The following is a 20,628-nucleotide window of genomic DNA, read 5'->3' as shown; positions in this document are numbered from 1 at the left end:
CAGAATTGATTACAAAAGTTTTAAAATGTAATGAGTGATCAATGCCAAAAGTGAGTTTAAACATTATCAAACAACACTACCAAATGGTTTCTTTTTTAATCTTTATTTACAGAGGAATGTATGTCTGGCTTAACACATAAACCTGTATATTGACAAGTCCTGCAATTGAAAGCACATATTGATATAACAACCATTATGATTTCAAGACATTATATTGACTTTAACTTGTTAAAATCTTCAGTACACACAAACACACGCACACACAAACATGTATACTCTGTCAATTTCAGAGATTACAGATTTACTGGAATGATTTCACAAGCAAATATAAAGATACAATGTAAAAAACTCTTACTTCAAAAAAGTTCAAAGAAATTTCCAAAGAAATGCAAAACAAAAAAGAAAGAACCTACAAACAGGCATTGTCGACACTTAGGAGGATATTATTGTTTTCATATCTGCTTGCAACTGGACATATTTATTTTTTCCACTCCCAATGTCTCACTGGAAGATGACGAACATCTATTGCACATTTCTAAATACAGATACACACAGGTACAAAGTCACAAGCCCCGGCTCTGGTCTCATTTCATTGGGAGGGAGTCAAGGAAATGAGACAGAGAGGACAATTCTTACGTCTCAATAATTACCTACACCCAACACATTACATTAATAACATGACATTTACAATATATAATATTAAAAGATTTGTCTTGAAGGAAGAACATTTTTCAGTGGGAATGCTTGTCTTTTTTGTTGATTTTTTTGCAACGGGGGTATAATAGTGATAGTTTCAGCATTTGTCCTTTTTATTATTAGAAATATTATTGTGCTGCTGGTTGGTTGGTGGCTTTGACTGGTGCTTTTACGCTTCTGGCTCGTAGTCCTGGCTCCCCTGGGAAAAGAAGAACCGATTTTTAAGAGACAGGCAGATCAAATCCGTAGCACAGAGAAGCTTGAGGTTTAAATTCAACAGTAAGACTTTGATTAAGACTTAATCGCATGAAATATGACTTAAATCAATATAAGAAGAATACATATGACCGAGGGCTCATGGTAACACATGATTGCGATCTGCTGAAGGTAATGATGTCACTCTATCATAGAAGCTCCTCTGCTGGTCTCTCTCTCCTCAGCCTGCAGAGGGCGGCAAAATCCTTCACAAGCTTCAAGGACGTGTCGTGAGCACATTCCCAGCATCATTTTAACCCTGCACATGCATCCTTCACACACATGATCATAAAAAAACAAAAAAACAATACAGCCCACGGGAATATGCAATAGTCTTAGGGAATATAATATGTTCACAAAACCAGGAGTGATACTGGATGAGATGGATTTTTATTCACAAATCCTCCCTAAGAGGGCTTGGTTCACTCTGTAAAACTCAGGCTCCACATTCACAGCACTGCAGGGAGACCCTGACATTACCCACAATGCACAGAGGCAGAGAGCGTCATCACCACACCCATTCAGACAGAGCTCACATATCGCTGGTGTAGCAAAGGATGGGGGAGGGGAAGCGATGCGGAGGAGAGGAGCAGGAGATAGAGATGGAGGAGGACATGGATGACACAAGCTACTGCCTCTGAGAAATTCACTTTTAATTTGAATCTCAGGGAATATCTTGGTTTTATACCTTTAAACTGATGAATGCAATAATACATTAAGGAAAAGAAAATCCAACTAAATGCATTGAATAAATTGAACATCATTAGCTAAATTAAATCTTCCTCCAACTGAAGCCGATTCTGAATATTTTAATATTCTCAAAGAATATAATAGTTTTCTAGCTAAAAACATATGATGCAGAACTTGAAATCATTATACAGTATATGCTAGTGAAATTATCTTTTCCACATTATGTACATTGCGTGCTATTTGTATTTACTTTTAGGTATTTCAAATCTGGTTTCAAAGCAATAGATTCTGCAGTTTGTCTTGCCCCTAACAGCCAAACTCCAAAAATAACCATCGGTGTCAGACTCCCATCCTTCCTCCACACATGCATGCACACACACATACACATACACACTCCCAACACTCAATGTAAGTAGGTGGTGCTATATTCACTGTACTCGCTATGTGGCAATTGGCTTGTTAAGCCCTCTGTTTTCATTACCTCAGCGTGAGTGAGCTGTAATGGTTGTGTGTGTGTGTGTGTGTGTGTGTGTGTGTGTGTGTGTGTGTGTGTGGGGGGGGGGGGGGGGGGGGGGTAATGTGACTATAACTTTTTTTACAGGCTTTTCACTAAAAACCTACAAATAACCTACGAATAAGATTCTTTATTGTAAGGCAGAGACATGTATGCGCTTTGTGTCGTGTAGTCTGATTACCTGCTGGGACTCATCATATGTCTCCCCTTCTGGCTCCAGCATTGCCTCTCCCTGGCCCTCCATGGCCTCCTGCCCGTACTCCTCAGGCTGCAGAGACACAAAGAGTAAGACGATGAGGATATAAATATGATATATTATATTTCTTGGTAACAACAAGAGTACGATAGATTTTTTTTTTTTTAATTATCCAACCGAAAAACCCAGGCCAGTGTTGCCAACTCTTTTCTAATAATAGTAGCTAGCAGTACTATGTGTGTATCTAGCAAGAAAGTTGCAAAGTCCGCAACACTGACAGCGCCTCCCTTCAGGCCTCCCTCCAAAGCTACTGAACCAAAAGGATCATAATGAACAAAAAAATCAAACATGGCTATTGTTAAATTTGGTTCACGTCACACAAGTTCAGCAGGAAATCTGTCATTTTCAACCACCATCTTTGGATTAGGAAACAGTCACAGTGGTTTTACTTGCAGGGGAAGGAATATTCTTTCATCCAGATAGTTCAAAGATGATGGTGGAAATACCTTCAGAACAACAGTTTATGTTTTCTATCAACCACAGCTGTGTTAGGTGCAAAATAGAAAACCCAAACATGACGAACTAATTAATAAACTAAGGTCAAGCATGATAAACATTGCACCGACAGTTGAGATGAAATGAAAAAGGCCCTCTGAACCCTTTTAGATTACATTTCCGGTCATATTGTGCACCTATTTAACAGTATATGCAACACAAATCACAGTTTTACTTTGTATTCTTAGATCAAAATCCAATTATCGTTTCTTTATGTAAAACAAAATATGACATGTACTTCCATGAGCTAGTACCAACCAATGTCAACCGATAGTATGCTTGTGCAGGAGCTAAAGATGTTTCAGTTAGCATTGTCATTGTGAGAATGCGAATGACATTGACATTTAGCTCAAACACACACTGCTGTACCCAAGTACTGTCTCATTGAGCTGCTAGCATGATGGTGACTCTTAGCCACATTCGCCTGTTATTCCTTGTTGTTCAGAAAATGGGATGCCAAGTTCTAAGACAAGACAAAAACTGACGATGCCTGTCTCTCAGTACTCAGGAGACTATTTTCAGCTGTGGACTGATACACATTTGTTGCTCTTGATTTAAAATACATTATAGTGGCCTGTGTTAATTATAATAAAGGAACATGTCACCAAATGCAACGATGTGGCTCAATGAGGTGATTTTAATCATTTTTGGACAACAATGGAGGCACAGAGGACTAGGAAATTGGATAAAAGGACATGCTTGTTAGTAAAAGTAATTCATTGTTAGTTTTCATTTACAAGAAAAACATAGAATACCACCAGTCTTATCTTGTTCTACTTGAAGTGACACTGCTATTGATTGATATCTTGACAGTGTGAGACTCTCCATCTGAGAGCTTTCTGATGCAGGCAGTGCTCCATCTTTAATGCACCTCCTACTTCGAGCCCTTAAAACAAAGCTAGTGGGTCAGCACACATTTATTTTTAAACTCAGCACTAATCAAGTCAATTAGGTCAGAAACAAACAGACCGTAATCCTATGTACTGTATCAAGCCGGTGTTATTGCTGTAAGCCGACCGACATGATTAGCGTGGCCTTAAATGCTACGCAATGGGAAACCACCATAAAGACACGCCTAATCAGACGGATCATTGACTGAGAAAAAGTGAACATGAAAAAGGGTTCATGGGATTATAACAGAAGAGAAAGATAAGTTTTGTGTCTGATTGGTTACATTTGAATTCAGTCTAGACTCCAGCACAAGAGAAGCCTCAGTGTTAAGACAATTTAGAATACGGTTCTCTTAAAAAGATTGTACAAATGGATCAGTAAGTGCAATTTAAAGTACAGAATATAGTCACAGAGAGGATTTACAGCCCAGCACAAGCTAGAGCTGAACAGCAGATCGGCACATGTGATAAGAGTGTCAACAGTTTAACAATCTGTTGTCAGGGTGTTGGAATGAGTAGTTTTATCACTCAGATAGTGTCTCTGAGAAGCCTATTAGAGCAGGCTGTCAGATTTACTAGATTAGTGAGTCAATGGAAAGAGTCCAACTCTGAGGGATGAAGGCTTCGGACAGCACGAGGACCTCCCTGTCTCACTGACAGTCTGACAGCGAAAGACGAAATGTCGCTGTGGTTACAGCGCATGACCAGGTTGTTTAACAAGCGAAAAACAATCAATAGAATGTGTATCACTCAAATTTTCAAGCATGGCTATAAGTAGAGTTTTCCAAGTCAAATCTGTTCCACCTCTGTGACAAAACTCTGTATAATCGTTTGAATTGAAGCTGTATTTTATAGAATGAAGGCAGCTCCGTGTGCAGAACAGACTGTGTGGAACAACAACTCATCCTCGGAAACCCTCAAGCTTCCTCCAATAAAACAAGCATAAACCAAAGCCTTAACACTAATTGCATTTCTTACAATTTTAACTGTATAAAGCTGTCATCAACCAGCAGGTCACCCTTGCAGCATGAATGTTGAGGAAAGCAGAATCATGCTGTGGAGCCAACGTTAAACATTGAGAAACATGTTTCCGTTGGTGGCAGCAAACGTCTGTGCTGACAGCAGAGGAATAAAACAGATGCGGACCAGTAAGTCCATGTTGAAGTGACACGCAAATTCATCAGCCCGTGTTTATCCCTGCTCTAAAATCTGGCTCTGCTACAACCACAATCCCATCCAGACTTTAATGAACATAACTTACGGCAAGTCGCCAACTGTAAGTGATTCTTGTATCTGGAACAAAGGTCAGTTGTTCACGTGTGCACATCCATAAGTAGGTTCAAACCAGAATAACAATTAGCTGCTGTATAAAATATTCATATCATATACAAGGCAGTTTGCAGTCATTTCATTATATGCATATTGCTATTAAAGGGGCAATCCATCACTTGCTGCTGCTTTAATTTTCTGTAACTTATGAATCCCAAAACTGTATTTAAACTAACTATTGAATAACTCAATTAATTTAATAGTCGACCAACAACAAAAATTTTAACAATTTGAGAGTGGTGACAGTTTCATCAAACAAACTACCAAATGTTCACTGGTTCCATCGACTTAAATGTGGGGATTTGCTATTTTCCCAGAGTTTTACACCATTGAAATTGTGATATCTTTAACAAGCAATTTTTGAATCTATGAAAATGTATGAAAAAAACAAAACTAATAAAACAAACAAAAGCAATACTGACCAATATATACATATACAATCACCTCTGATGTCATTTCACAATTATGGGCTACTGATTTCCTGTAGGTGTGCGTGAACACTGCCATACTTTGTCTAATAACAGGAACGTACTAAAGAAACTAGTGTGTTACACCTCACTGTGTGCTATCAGGGAGCTGATGGCGACTGTAACAGTGTACATACATTCATGTCAGCAGGGAATTCGTCCTTTTTCCCCAGGCCAGTGGCAGCGACAATGTTCCCGACGGCTCCAGTGGTCTTCTCAGCCACTGCAGAGACACACAAACATCATGGACACACACACACACACACACACACACACACACACACACACACACACACACACACACACATGAACATTATCTCAACAGATTCAGCAGACAGATTAAAAGCATGTCTGGCCTCTTTGGTTTCTCAATTGAATATTGTACATGATGACCACTTACACTTGCCCCCTTCAACACACAAACCCCCCACCATCACCATAATGAATTTGCCATTTCCCAGTAAGTAAGTGGCTGGTCACGGTAATGACACTGAGCTTTTAACTAACTGTGTCACTAATAAAGTTTACGTTTGACAAGCAAAGAGAAAACTCACCTGAGCCCACGCTGTCTTTGGCCTTGTTACCTGATTTAATACAAAAATGTATTTGTTAGAAATGTTACTTCAGATACCATTTGACATTTAGCTTTTTAGGATTTTTTTCTTTTGTGTTTGTAGAACTTTACACTCGTCCGAAACTAACCACTAAAGCACTACTGATATTCACTCAGAGATTTAGGCTGCCATATAATTTGTTAAAATGCATCATTTTTGAGCACCTTGCTCTTTTACAACCTTGATAGGCCATCTACTTGACAGCATGATTCATGACACACGGATGCTACAGAAGCCCAACATAATAAATAGCAGTATTAAATTCAAAGACACAGCACTGCAGCGTCCTGTTCATCACTGCTCACATGATAAACTGAAATGTATCTAGCATGATTCTCTTTGATCTGTCACTACCAACCAGAGTCACTATCTGAGCTGGTGCTGGCCTGTATATCCTCTCATTTTTCAAACAACTTACGCAATTACAATTTTTTTTTATTTATTCACAGCTCCGGAGGTAATATAGAACAATCATGGCTGCAGAACTTGGATTGCTTGGTACTTTTATTGAGAGGAGTTAATAAACTTTGTGGCCGACTTAAAGCCAAAACCACCGATCAATTCTCTGACCTTTGGCAAATCTCATCCATCTACCCTTACTCCATCCAGCTATTTGGGCAATCACACAGTGCCCACTGGTCCCGATCACTCAAGCATTGCCATCATCTCTACTGTGCAGCAGTCACATGCCTTATTGGTCCCTGAGGGCCTTTAAAAGCCCACTGAGGAGAGATGAAATGATGATGAAGTACAGAACCGGCACTACAAAAGGAGAGTCTCAAAGCAAAACATACATCTAAGATGTGCCTCCATTTCAGCAGTTGCTCTAGTTAAGTGCAGCTACCACACTGCATATTCAGTAATAAAATGCATGACTTGATAATCATTTTTGAAATCGATTTCAAGTGTAAAAATGAAAATAAATAAATTTTAAAAAACATTTAAGTCACCTTGATGGTTATAAAATACCAGATTAAGTATATAGTTCTTGTGTGAAATATATAATATTTTTGTCACCAAAATATTGATAATATATATTAGCATCAAATAAATAGTAGAATTGAAACAGATTACTGAGAGTGTTATTATTTTGTAATGCAATTTCAGGCTGTAGCTATGGTTTAGCAAATGTTAAGAGATATATTGAGACTGTTGTGGTCGGGTGCATGCTGTTAATGCTCTATAAGGCTGTTAGTTGTGACATTAAATGGTATCTAGTACAGCAGGGTTTTTCCTCATTTCCGCCTCTCCTTGCCTTACGGTCTGCTCAGCTCAGCTGGGTGGGCGGTCTGCAGCAGCTGTCAAAAGGTGGGCCCTAGGCCTATCAGATCACTCTCACCCCTCCTCCAAGAGGGGCCTTCAAGCGAATCATACGCAGCTTTCTAGGGCACCGCTATGCTCAACAAGCAGCATGCAGGAGCACAGAGATGCCACATGACATGGACATGCTCCTTTCTCTTTCTGTGTACCACAGGCAAAAGGCATGATGAGACACAGCATAGAGAAGGCGAAAAAGGAGCATGGACGTGTTTTGACTGCAGATTGACGTTTGATTCTGGTGATGAGTGACAGAGACACAGTTCTAAATATGAACGGGTTCCATCTAAATGCAGACGTGTCGGACAACTTGTCTTGGAATACCCAACGCCACCGAATCAATGGTACGGACTGGTGACTGTAGAGCTACCAGCAGGAGTGTAACTGGAAATTTGGGCCCTCTGAGAACAGCTCAACAACTGAGAAAATAAATATCTGTAATGGCTGGCAGGTTCCAGGGCCCGTGACCAGCCCTGAGTCCCGTGGGTCATCTAGTCCTCCCCCCATTCACCCCTAACAGACCAACTGTAAGCTAACAAGCAGAGCTGACCAATATGGAATAAGTGATTGATCACAAATGACAAGGGGTTTGTCAGTATAGAAATACAGCTTGTGAAATATATGAAATCACATTAAATACAATAAAACAACTGATGATCATCACAATTCATTCTGTGGTAAATGACTTGAATTTTGCAATGAAAAAATGCCAAACATGATCTACTGCCAGCCTCTTAATCATGAATGTTCTGATTTTCTTTATCTTATGTAACTGTAAATGGTAAGTCTTTCAGCTTTGAACTGTGGGTTGGCCAAAACAAGCAGTCTCAGGAAATTGTGATGAGCACTTTTCACTATTTTCTGACATTTTATAGACCAAATGATTTATCAAAAAATAAATAAAATAATATTCAGATTAATTGCTAATGAAAATTATAATTAGTTGCAGCCCTAGACACATTAAAACCAAAGTATACAACTCAAACTAGTGTCTCTAGTTGCTATCCTTTCCTTAACATTTTAATTCATTGAGCTTGGTATTAATTATTTACACAAGAGAACTGGTTAGCACTGGCTATTGTGATATTAAAATTCCAGTATTTCATAATGATTTGACACCATTAAAGAATAACCCTAAATTATTGACCAGCAACACAGATTATTAAATGATTCATAGCACTGCCTTTAAAAGTGAAGCGTAAAGCTTCAGAATCAGAGGGTTGGCGGTTTGATCCCCGGCTCCGCTAGTCTCATGTCAATGTGTCCTTGAGCAAGACACTTAACCCCAAAATTGCTCCCGTAGCTGTGCCTACGGTGTGATAGAATCTGAATTGTAAGTCGCTTTGGATAAAAGCATCTGCTAAAATGACTGTAATGTAATGTAAAAAGCTGGAATATGACAACTGGGAAAGTTGGTGTTTTTCAATGTTTCATTATGAACACAAGAGGATCAAAGAAATTAGAAAATAATTTGTCAGTTTCTAATGTTCCTTTGCTCAGCTGCTTGCTAACCTTTTTCAGGTGTCCATCCACCTTCATGTCACATGTGTTTATTTGAATAATGATCTAAAGCAAGTGAAATGGATTGGCCTAATAATCTAAGGCACACATTTGGCAATTGCACTTTGAACTCATGCAACAGAGGCAGTGATGTGTGCAAATAGCTGTAATTGTGTCCATTACAAATTAAACTGCACTGTGAAGGACAGAAACAGAGGCCTTTAGTCTGTTTGTCTCCAGGAGGTGACCGCTGGCTGAGACTGTTTTACAATCTGCTGCCGTCCAATGCACTGACATGTGGCAAGAGCTGCTCCCACCATCCTGCTGCCCCACCCCCACCCCTGTTCCCATCTTCTGCCTGAAGCCCAGTCAAGTCAGGCGAAAGGGCACGAGGACATTCAGAGCCTCGTATTACATCACACACGTCAAAATAACTCCTTATCCCAGTGCATCCTTTTTAAAACAACTCGTTAATACTGGATAGTTTAATAATACAGAGGGTAAAATTATTTTTTTATATACTGCATCAACCTGCATAAATAAAACCAAGATATTGATCAACTGTCAGACTGATTTATTTATTAAATTACTGCTGTCATAATAAGATACTCTGAATTTTGAGGAGTGCATTCAGTTAGTTATCATGCCGTACACTTTTAACATATCAGTCATTTTAACTTACACCCCACATTGAGTCAAATAAAACTACAGTAGCTATACAGTGGAAACCATGCATGAAGCTGTAATATTGCCATTTAACTGTATCATGATGGTGGTGCACAAAGAGGTTAAAGACTAAGCAATACATACAGCCAGCTGGTTGCTTACATGTCTGAGGGAAGCAGGATTATGCCATTTATTGTAACAATAAAGGAAGTTATTGTATAATTTAACCATTTGTTTCAGGACATAATAGGGATGTTGCAGGGGCTGATTTATAAAATATTTCCTCTGCTGATTTGTCACTGCTCATGCATACTGTATTGGAGGAACATTAGCAGTCTCAATGTGCCAGTGGTTGCATGTAAAATAACCTGGAAACAGATGTGTGATCATCTTACCTACAAACATAACTCCTTCTTTAGTCTTTTCCGCTGCAACTGCAACTCCCTCCTTGGTCTTCTCCGCGGCCACAGCCATCCCCTCTTTCGCTTTAGACAAACCCTTCATAAACACATCCATCTTGGCCGAGTAACTGTGGAGAGACGGACCATACCTGCTGTCAGTCACCATCAGTGCTGTTACTGTGTACCCATCTTATTTATATGCATATGTGGCAATTAATAGCTCATGAAGATAACCAGCTTTAAGTATTTAATTTCTATCGATTTCTACAAACCTCTATGAATGTGAGTCCATTATACGTTACAGTAAAAGAAGGCAGCACCGCCTCCTGTGGTAGATCATGAAAGCTGCACTCCAGCCATCAGGCTGTAGTAAAAACCCTCTGTTCACTCATGCGTTCAACCCCCTTTTGCACATCCTCGTCAAAGCATGAAATATTCACAGGCAAACAGATCTCAATGAAATGGTTAATTGTGGAGGCGCTCATTAATTATTGCTCGCCTGTAACGCTACTCTCGGTGGCAGCAAGATGGCAGGGCTGCGGCTGAGAAAAAAAGGGAGCAGGCCTTGGGACTGCACGTCAAATGATACTGGAAGGAAATGTATTGCAAGAGCTACAAAACGTTGCTGGGGGAAGGGAAGCACGATCTACACCATCATATCCACACACATTACGGTTTAAGCGTGGACTTAAGTGGATACAATCTGATCTTGTCCGATCACACGCAGGGAAACATTTAAATAAAACAAGGCTGCACACCAACAGCTCGAATTATGTTATTGCATTTCACACCAATCCACGTGAGTCCCGCCCTGGGTGTTGCAGGTCAAAGCTTCAATTACCACATGCATATAATTGCACGATGTCGACTATTTCCCATGTTTGCATCCGTGCCGGACTGTACCTTTATCGTCACATTACATTTCGCGACACAAATTGATAAAAAAAAATACGAAAAGGAGGATAATGAACATATAAAGGAATGTTGGTCAGGAGCTCAGTTGTTTAAGTGTCTTCCGATGACGACGCTCACATGCTGGTCCTCAAATGGTGGTGACCTCTATACACTCAAAAACTGTGAAACTAATGAAGGAATGCATGAAAAGAAAAAGAGTCGTTACCTATTTACAAACAGTCGTCGACTTGTCCCCTTATGATTCCGTCGCACAGTCGAGTCACACTATCGTCTGAATGGGAGATATTTTCAAATGATCACTAGGTGGGCCTTCCTCGGCTGATCTCCACCAACAGGGACGGCCCCCTTCACAGTTCGGCTCAGACTATAACATCCCCCCCATCCCCCCCTCTCTCCGCCATGGTTCCTTCCACTACTGATCACGCCGAGATGTCAACTTGTACAGCAAGGAAAGGGACTTTTAACAGAGACGCACCACCTCATCGTGTCCCCTTTCTACCTTAACTGTTGCTCATTATTTTTAACTTCCCCAATTAGCAGTCGTCTTCCAGAGTAACTATAGACTCTCGTGAGTTGGAAAACGTTTAAAAGCCATTATCCCACTTGTGTAGTGTGCCATTACTGACATGCGTAGAACAGGAGTGTGATCGGGAGGGTGATACCATTTTGAGTAAGAAATGGGGGAGGGAGGATGTGATATATATATATATATATTCCTTGTTTCTTAGCCTTATACCAGAGGGTATTATTTGACATGTTATTCATTTAACTGTTTGTTATTCAGTCTGTTATTCGGTTTGTTTTTCATAGAAATTTAAATAATTTATAATCCTTGAACAATTCAACAATACCAGAAGGGTTATTTCATGTTTGTAGCCTATATTCCACGCCGAGTATTAGTCCTTAATTGAAATTCAACGCTATGCAGTCACAAGCTCGTGACTTTATATTTAGGCTTGCTAAATTACGTCCACAGCGGACGTATCTCAGCCAATCAGAGCAGAGGATGACCTCAGATCGAATCGTGGCTGAATATCGAGCATTCCATCAGGTTATGATGCTTTATAGCAGACCAAGCTAGAACCAGAGAACACTAATAATCAACATATTGTGTTAATAATACTGTTGCTGTATACTACGTTTCATGGAGCTGATTTGCAGCCTCGACCAACTACCACCTACATTTTAACTCCCTGTCTGACGTACATAGTGACGTAGTCCTCGTTGTAGTAGGCGAGTATTTACGAAATCCTCCTTCTCCCCCTAACTCCCCCTCCAGTTTGAGGAAATCCCAGATAACTAGCTTTCCTTGAAATTGCCCTGTCCTGTCTCATCTGGTCTCGGTGTGCATGAGTAGGCAGGCTGTGGCCATTATGTGCCATGTACTGCGAGGAGGCAACCTAGTAAAGTATGACCACCGTTCTGTCCTACAAAGAAAATTGCTGCTTATCTGTACAACCCCAAACTATAACATCCACCTCTCATGTATTAGTTTTGCTGCGAGAGGAAATACACTTTGAAGATGTGTTTTCACATGACTTTGTGGGTTTGTAGAGCAACATAGAGTTTACAATCATCATGACCTTTTTATCATCCCACCATCCATTATCCAAATCCATGTGTGATTTGTGAGCTGAATCATATCTGTGCTTTGAGCAGTAAGAAAGTAGAACGCTCCATCTTACATTGAGTCCCAGTCAGGCACTGTCCAGCGTCCTGAACTGAAGTTCGTCTCTGTCCATAGTGCTGAATTGCTGAAACCAAAATCACACGTCACTGCAGGACAGGATGCAATTCATGAGGGGTTATTAATGTCTTCCATCAAAACACTTAAGAAGACACTCAACGTGAAGTTAAAGTTGTCTTTTAAAGCTGCTTTCAATGCAGAGGTACAGTGGATACATTTAATATCTTGGTTTCCTCACCGACTGTTTGAACCCGTTAGCTGCATCTGCCCTCTTGTGGTCTTTTGTGAGAATAGCATGCCAAACATTTTGCATCTCCACCATTCTTTTACTGAAATTGCATATGAAATCAAATGCAAGAGCTGTTCATGAGACCACATCATTATGTTCATATAATAACAGAGACACCCTTTAATTGGTTGTTAGTAAACTTGCAGTACCTCCACCTTAGCATCTTGTGTTAAAAATATTTAAAGCAGGCTTACCAAATTCATCTCACTAGAACAACAACATTAATCTCCATTAAACTCAATTCCAGTAGAGTTCCTGGACAAAATTAGTGGGTGCATGTTTGCGCATGCATTTTAATGTAAAGCAAATAGAATAGTATATATCTTTATTGTCAGGGTGGACATGTGTCTTCTGCTCACCAAACACAAGAAATAACAACATAAAAAGCAGACAAGAACAAGGTTACAAGGTTATTTATATTGTCATTGTATAACAGGGTTGCACAACTAAATGCAGATTGTAGTCCCACTTTGTTACACAAGAAAAACACAAAAACTATATATATGGAGAGTGGAGGATGAGTTCGGAGTCTCACAGCCAGAGGAAAGAAGCTTTTTTGAAGTCTGGTGGTACAGCAGCTGAAACTTCTCTATTTCTTTCCAGAAGGCAGCAGGGTGAACATGTTGTGGCTGGGGTGGGTTTTGTCTTTTAATATCCCTTTAGCTCTTAGCAGGCTTCTCTTCCCTCGAATATCACTGATGCTCATTAGATGGTTACCAATGATGTTCTGGGTGATTTTAATCACCTGCCGTAGAGCCCTCCTGTCCTGGGCTGTGCATATCCCATGCCAGTTTGTAATGTTCCCAGTCAGGATGCTTTCTATTGCTCCTCTGTAAAAGTTGTCAAGAACTTGGCACGGGTATCTTGCCTTCTTATGCTTCTTAAGAAATACAGCCGTTTATGAGCTTTCTTCAGCAGGATGGAGATGTGTGATGACCACGTCAGGTTGTTTGTGATGCTGACTCCGAGGAACTTAAAGCTGTTATTTTGCTCCACCTCAGCTCCATTGATGTAAACAGATGTGTGTATCTTCACCTCCTTTTAAAAAAAAAAATCCACAATCACCTCCTTGGTTTTACTGACATACATTGTTCTCTGAGCACCACTCTGCCAGATTGTTGATTTCCTCTCTATGTGAAGTCTCATTGTTGTTTGTAATCCAGCCAATGATGGTAGTGTCATCTGCAAACTTCACAACAGCGTTCTTTTAATGTTTTGTTGTTGCAGTCGTGGCTGTACAGCGTGAACAGGAGGAGGCTGAGCACACAGCCCTGTGTGGCTCCAGTGTTCAACAATAGAGTGAAACAGGTTTGGCTGACAATCCAAACAGCATGGGATCTGTTTGTGAGAAAATCTAATAACCAGTTGCAGAGTGAGGTACACAAGCCCAGAGTGCTAAGTTTACCAATCAGTTGCATGGGGGAGATTGTGTTGAAGGCTGAGCTGAAATCAATAAACACCATTCTGGTGTGGGTGTTTTTATTTTCAAGATGAGTGAGGACTGAGCGGAGAGCAGTGGAGACAGCATACTCTGTGGATCTGTTGACTCTGTATGCAAACTGCAAACTGGTGAGGATCTAGGCTGGCTGCGATGTTGGTTTTTAAGTGCTGGAGAACCAGTTTCTCAAAGCACTTCATCAGAATGGGGGTGAGTGCCACAGGGCGATTGTCATTTAGACTGGACACTACAGACTTTTTAGGTGGAGGGACGATGGTGGTTGTCTTGAAGCAGGTAGGAACACTCTCCTGTGACAGTGATATGTTGAAAATATCAGTAATGACATCAGTTAGCTGGTTGGCACATGTTCTTAGCAGCTTTACTCATATTCACTCTCATTAGGGTTTTTCTCACATCCGCTGTGGATACTGACAGTGGCCGATCCTCTGGAGACAGTCTGGCAGACTTGACAGCTGACTCTTTGTTGAGGAGATCGTAGTGAGCATAAAAGGAGTTCAGCACATCTGGCAACTTGGCCTCACACATGATGGGTGGCGGTCCTGCTTTTATAGCCTGTGACACTTTGGATTGCTTGCCAAGTATCTTTAGTGTTGTTGGAGTTGAGGTCTCTCACCAGCCTCCACTTTGCCTCCTTAATGCCAGATTTTCAGTCTTCATCATTCCTTGTCACCTGACCGAAAGGCAGCTTTTTTTTGGCCATCTTGTATATCAGCTGTCCCTTTATCTACCGGACTTGAGCTGTTATTTTCTGATGGTTTTACACTGTTTAATTAGCTGAGCATATGTAGGCAGAAGGAGCCGGGAATTATCTTCTGATTGTCCAAAGAATATTCTTGTAAACATGGTAAATGGACTGTAAATGGACTGTACTTGTATAGTGCTTTTCTAGTCTTCTGCCACTCAAAGCGCTTTAACACTATGTCATCATTCATCATTCACACCCATTCATACACTGATGGCAGGGGCTACCATGCCACCTGCCCATCAGGACTAACTAACCATCCATACACCATTCAACCACCGTGTGAATGTTGTGACCTTCTAACTTTCCTTGAAATTGCCCTGTCCTGTCTCATCTGGTCTCGGTGTGCATGAGTAGGCAGGCTGTGGCCATTATGTGCCATGTACTGCGAGGAGGCAACCTAGTAAAGTATGACCACCGTTCTGTCCTACAAAGAAAATTGCTGCTTATCTGTACAACCCCAAACTATAACATCCACCTCTCATGTATTAGTTTTGCTGCGAGAGGAAATACACTTTGAAGATGTGTTTTCACATGACTTTGTGGGTTTGTAGAGCAACATAGAGTTTACAATCATCATGACCTTTTTATCATCCCACCATCCATTATCCAAATCCATGTGTGATTTGTGAGCTGAATCATATCTGTGCTTTGAGCAGTAAGAAAGTAGAACGCTCCATCTTACATTGAGTCCCAGTCAGGCACTGTCCAGCGTCCTGAACTGAAGTTCGTCTCTGTCCATAGTGCTGAATTGCTGAAACCAAAATCACACGTCACTGCAGGACAGGATGCAATTCATGAGGGGTTATTAATGTCTTCCATCAGAACACTTAAGAAGACACTCAACGTGAAGTTAAAGTTGTCTTTTAAAGCTGCTTTCAATGCAGAGGTACAGTGGATACATTTAATATCTTGGTTTCCTCACCGACTGTTTGAACCCGTTAGCTGCATCTGCCCTCTTGTGGTCTTTTGTGAGAATAGCATGCCAAACATTTTGCATCTCCACCATTCTTTTACTGAAATTGCATATGAAATCAAATGCAAGAGCTGTTCATGAGACCACATCATTATGTTCATATAATAACAGAGACACCCTTTAATTGGTTGTTAGTAAACTTGCAGTACCTCCATCTTAGCATCTTGTGTTAAAAATATTTAAAGCAGACTTACCAAATTCATCTCACTAGAACAACAACATTAATCTCCGTTAAACTCAATTCCAGTAGAGTTCCTGGACAAAATTAGTGGGTGGATGTTTGCGCATGCATTTTAATGTAAAGCAAATACAATAAAATAGAATATATCTTATTTGTCAGGGTTTAAATGTGCCTTTTGATCACCAAATACAAGAAATAACAACATCAAAAACAACTATTATAATTATGTAACAACTAGTTAGCGAAACAAACACATAGACTTGGTCATATTACACGTTAAAACAGTTTGTGTGAATGTCTGTGGCTTAAATCTTCTCTGTCACATTGTTAAGTTAAGAATATTGATGGCACATTGGATGAAGGACTCATCAGATAAACTTTTAGTTGCCAGAGGGACTTTTTAGCACCTCTCTTAGCACAAGAGCTCAAACTGGCTGAAGCAAGGAAGGGAAATATCTGTCAGGATACTCAACACTTTCTTCCCTGTCCTTTCTGCAAAAAGTTAAGTCAAGGGGTTTGGGGGGTTATCCAACTATTTTGGTTGCCATTGACACAATCATATATCTTCATTCTTATGTCTAGGTGAGTTTCCTAAAAAGATAAAGTTGCTGTGAGCATCCCTTGAAAATGTACTATAGAAGCTCAACTGGAAGTCCAGAACTGTACCGAGGTATTTAAAGTTTTCCACAGTTTCGACATGTTGGCAAACAAGTGAAACTGGCTCTTTTTTCAGATCTTATTTAGTCCAGAAACTTCATTTTTTGTCTTGGCCGCATTGATTTCTAGCTGGCTACTGTAACAACATATTTATTAATGAGCCTTAGTGTGGGCTAGATAGGCAGCTTCAGCTAATAGGTCTGTTCTCTGTAGAAGGAAGCTGAGATCATGTCATCAGAAAACTGAGCTAAGTTGAGCTAAAATCCAAGAGTAGAACTCAGGCATATCCTTTAGTATCCAAAAGCTGTTCAGTAAATGCAAGCAGAGTCAGCACAGGGTCGACTCAGCCTCTTATATGCAAACTGGATTGGATCCAGTATAGTGGCCTTAGTGATGAGCAAGTGTCTGGCCAGGACTCGTTTGAGTTTTTAATGAAATGTGCTAAATAATTGAAATCTGTTTCAATGGTCAATAGCCATTTCAATATACCGCTACCTTGTTGATCATTAGGCTGAAGGAATAACCCATGCATATAAAACATTCCATAAGCATGCCACCATTTCATTTGCCCCAGTTACTCTGCCTTGTTTTAAAAAATAAAATAATGTATTAATCAAGACAAGCTAGAATGTCTGTAAAGCTAAATAAAATGGAAAATCTAGGAACTGTGACTCAGCTAAGACACATGAAGACTCCATCGTGTAACTGCATAGACACAAGGTAGGATTCTTGAGTGTTAACCCAAAATACAATCCATGCTGTGAATGTTGGACAAAAAGATTTGATTAAAAGTTATGTCACGTTAAGTGTGCTAATAAACTAACATATGCTTCTAATGCGATGAGTTATAGTTTTGCGATGTAAATAAATCCTCCATTTTTACATAATCACTCATTCATCATTCATTTAATCCCACATTCCTTTTCACTCAATAGCTTTTTTTAATCAATAAACTGAGGTATATGGATCATTTGTCATTTTCAAGTCACATTCAATTTGTTGTATGATCTCTTAATCAATGGTTCTAATTTTGTAAATGAAATAATGAGTTTTATATAGTTCTGAAAGGACGTTCAAACTGACATACTTAAGCCTATGTGGTCGCTTGATGAAAGACTGCCCAGTTTGAACCCTTAAAACAATCATTTTCTTGTTTACCTCTTTTAGATACTGTCTATAAATAATTTGGCAAGACATAATCATAAGCAATTTATAGTTATCTTAGTTTTAATGGTTAAAGTTGAAAACATTTCCGATTTATGGGACACTAGTCCAGCAGCATTTTAATGAACAGCACCATGCAAATGTGAATTAGAGGAGCCTGCTGTTTGCTATATAAGAGCCCGTTGTTTAGCCTTTGAGGACTTGGTTTTCCAATTCATTTAATGGATACTCCGTCACTACACTACATTAACCTGCAGACTTCAAAGACAACAACTTGTCCTGAGCACATCTTAAATCAAAATCATGAACATTGAATAATGCTGCTTCTTAACTTCCATTTCCTTCTTTTTTTGTTGTTGAAGAAGATACACTGAGTGGTTCACAGCAGATGATTGTGGCTGCACATGTTGGTGTTAATGACAGCATATCTGAAGTAAACTGTGCAAGCTCTACAGAACCAGCAGCAGGCCAAAAATAAAGGTGATTCACCATGCGTTATATTCTGGGGAATATAATAAAATGTTCCCTATGTGCAGTTCCAAAATCGCTAGCACAGTCAGATTTCTCAGCCTCAGTCGGCAGTGGTCCTTTCAGCCCCCAGTGAACCCGCCTTTATCTATCATGACGTCTTTACACCCCGAGCTCCAGCACAATGCTTCTCCTTTTACAGATCCACTGAGTGGAATCGGCCAGTCACAGCGAGCGTTATATAATTCCAATCAATCTGAGTTATAAAATCTTGACACAGGTCAGGCAGCTGAAATTTACAGCTGTTTAGATTGCAAGTCATTTTCCCGCGGCATGTGCATACACACTGCATCTGCCTTCTGGAGCTGAGTGAAAATAAAAACCCTGCCTGCAAGGGACTTCAAATCTGAGTTTTACTCCCTCCTAAATGCTATCATGAGTGATTGGGTACATTTACCGTATCAGAATGCATTAATATATTTTAGTCTGCCATAAACTGTATGAAAAAAGGAGGGAGGGGGTGCTTGTAGAAGGTCTTTGAGCAGAAAACATAATAGAGACAACGATGAACAAACCAGCAAAGTAAGGTAGCCCTCAGCACCTCTAGGTGGCAGCAGAGACTGTTTGTCTACACCTAAGGTGTGATTACTATTCACAGCACTAACCAGGGTACATATCAACCCAAGACAAGCGTGCATCGATTCAGTTTAACGTGTGCACGGTTGCACATAATGAAATATTTACTTGTCTATGACACACCTCTGGAGGTTGAGTGTAGCTGGTATTAGACGTAGCAGGATGCTGCTGTCATCACCTTGAGCCTAGCAAGCTCTCTGTGTCTCTATACATCTGTGCCACCAGCAAGTTTAGCATCGACATCCAAAATGGAAAATGAAGATTAACTTTCATCTCACATTTAAAATGCATTTGTATTGCACATACTGTAGCCCAATCTCACGGTGGATGTCGTAATGTGCCCCGTTTACGGCTATAGAGGATTTGTTCTATATTTGTTTACAACACCCGTCATACAGAACATCGCAGTGACCTCTCCATATCTCTTAAGAATACACCAACCATTTTACTAATGTGAGTTAATTTATGTAACACTTGTTGTTAACACATTTGTTTAAGTGTTCCTTTACCCACTGTGTACATTATACACACGGTGGGCAAGTCTACAGTCTGCTGATCGAACTATCCTTTGGGTATAATAGCGGATGCACTAAAATTAAAGGCATTATGCAAATTGTACATACAAAGTGCCCAAAGCTATTCTCCATCTTCTTTATGCATGCAGGCTTAATTCAATGAATCTGTGCGAGAGCACTTTCACCAACGATTGAACTCGATATACAGCACCTGAATGTAAGCCAAGCTATACAGATTAACAATGTGACGTACTGGAAGCAATATAACAATTATGTCATAGCAATTTGTTAAACTGTCTCAAGGCAGAGTGCATGAACAGAAGGATAACTTATGGATTTTGTGTGGCTGCATGTGTGTGCATGTACGTCTGCAAATTTGCTCCTTACAGGAAAAGGTTGCCCTTTTTTAAATTTGTCAATTGTTGGCAGTTATATAAACCCATCCCAGCTGGCTGGTTGCCTGTACAATTGCCTGCTATTAATGTTGATGCATAATTGCATTACATAATGTGTTGTGCTGTCTTTTAGAGGAGTCAAACAGCTGTGGCTATTGGCTGTCTCTGCTGTGCACAGAGTCAAGTACTCTCCTCTAGTACGCTGCCAGACAACTGCCTAATAGTAAATGGGAGCTGTCACAGGTCATTGTCAATTTTAAGCCATATCAATGGGGCTTTTGTAACAGCTACAGCACTTCAATGTATTTTGTCAATGAATTGTAATATTTTAAGTCCAGGGAGATTTGATTCATTTATAGTCTTTTATCAGACTGCCGCTAATTTAAACACAGCAGTCGTACAATGTCATCAGTGACAGAAAGAGAAATCAATCTCTGTTGTAGAGATAGAAAGA

At 40.0% G+C, this 20,628-nt stretch overlaps 1 protein-coding gene across 1 annotated transcript; it reads right to left on the bottom strand.

The window, feature by feature from the left end:
• Positions 1 to 83: 83 nt before the first annotated feature.
• On the bottom strand, positions 84 to 11,364 carry sncb (synuclein, beta). Its single transcript, XM_068714442.1, has 6 exons — positions 11,211 to 11,364; positions 10,085 to 10,218; positions 6,147 to 6,176; positions 5,730 to 5,815; positions 2,337 to 2,423; positions 84 to 895 (listed from the first exon to the last, which is right to left on the bottom strand). The coding sequence occupies exons 2-6, from the start codon at positions 10,203 to 10,205 to the stop codon at positions 866 to 868; spliced, it is 354 nt and encodes a 117-aa protein (XP_068570543.1). The 5' UTR covers positions 10,206 to 10,218; positions 11,211 to 11,364; the 3' UTR covers positions 84 to 865.
• Positions 11,365 to 20,628: the final 9,264 nt, after the last annotated feature.

Source organism: Cebidichthys violaceus, unplaced genomic scaffold (assembly GCF_023349555.1).
Source record: "Cebidichthys violaceus isolate CVI_PGR_0920_01 unplaced genomic scaffold, fCebVio1.0.p SCAF_2, whole genome shotgun sequence".
NCBI classification, from domain to species: domain Eukaryota; kingdom Metazoa; phylum Chordata; class Actinopteri; order Perciformes; family Stichaeidae; genus Cebidichthys; species Cebidichthys violaceus.
Note: the sequence above shows the minus strand (reverse complement) of the source record. Positions and strands in the feature narration are given on the sequence as shown.

Coding starts and splice junctions, on each gene's coding strand:
- sncb (XM_068714442.1), bottom strand. CDS start 10,205: ATGGATGTGTTTATGAAGGGTTTGTCTAAAGCGAAAGAGGGGATGGCT. Junction 5,816..6,146: donor CAAAGACAGCGTGGGCTCAG/GTGAGTTTTCTC, acceptor GTGTCTCTGCAG/TGGCTGAGAAGACCACTGGA. Junction 2,424..5,729: donor AATTCCCTGCTGACATGAAT/GTATGTACACTG, acceptor GTGTCTCTGCAG/CCTGAGGAGTACGGGCAGGA.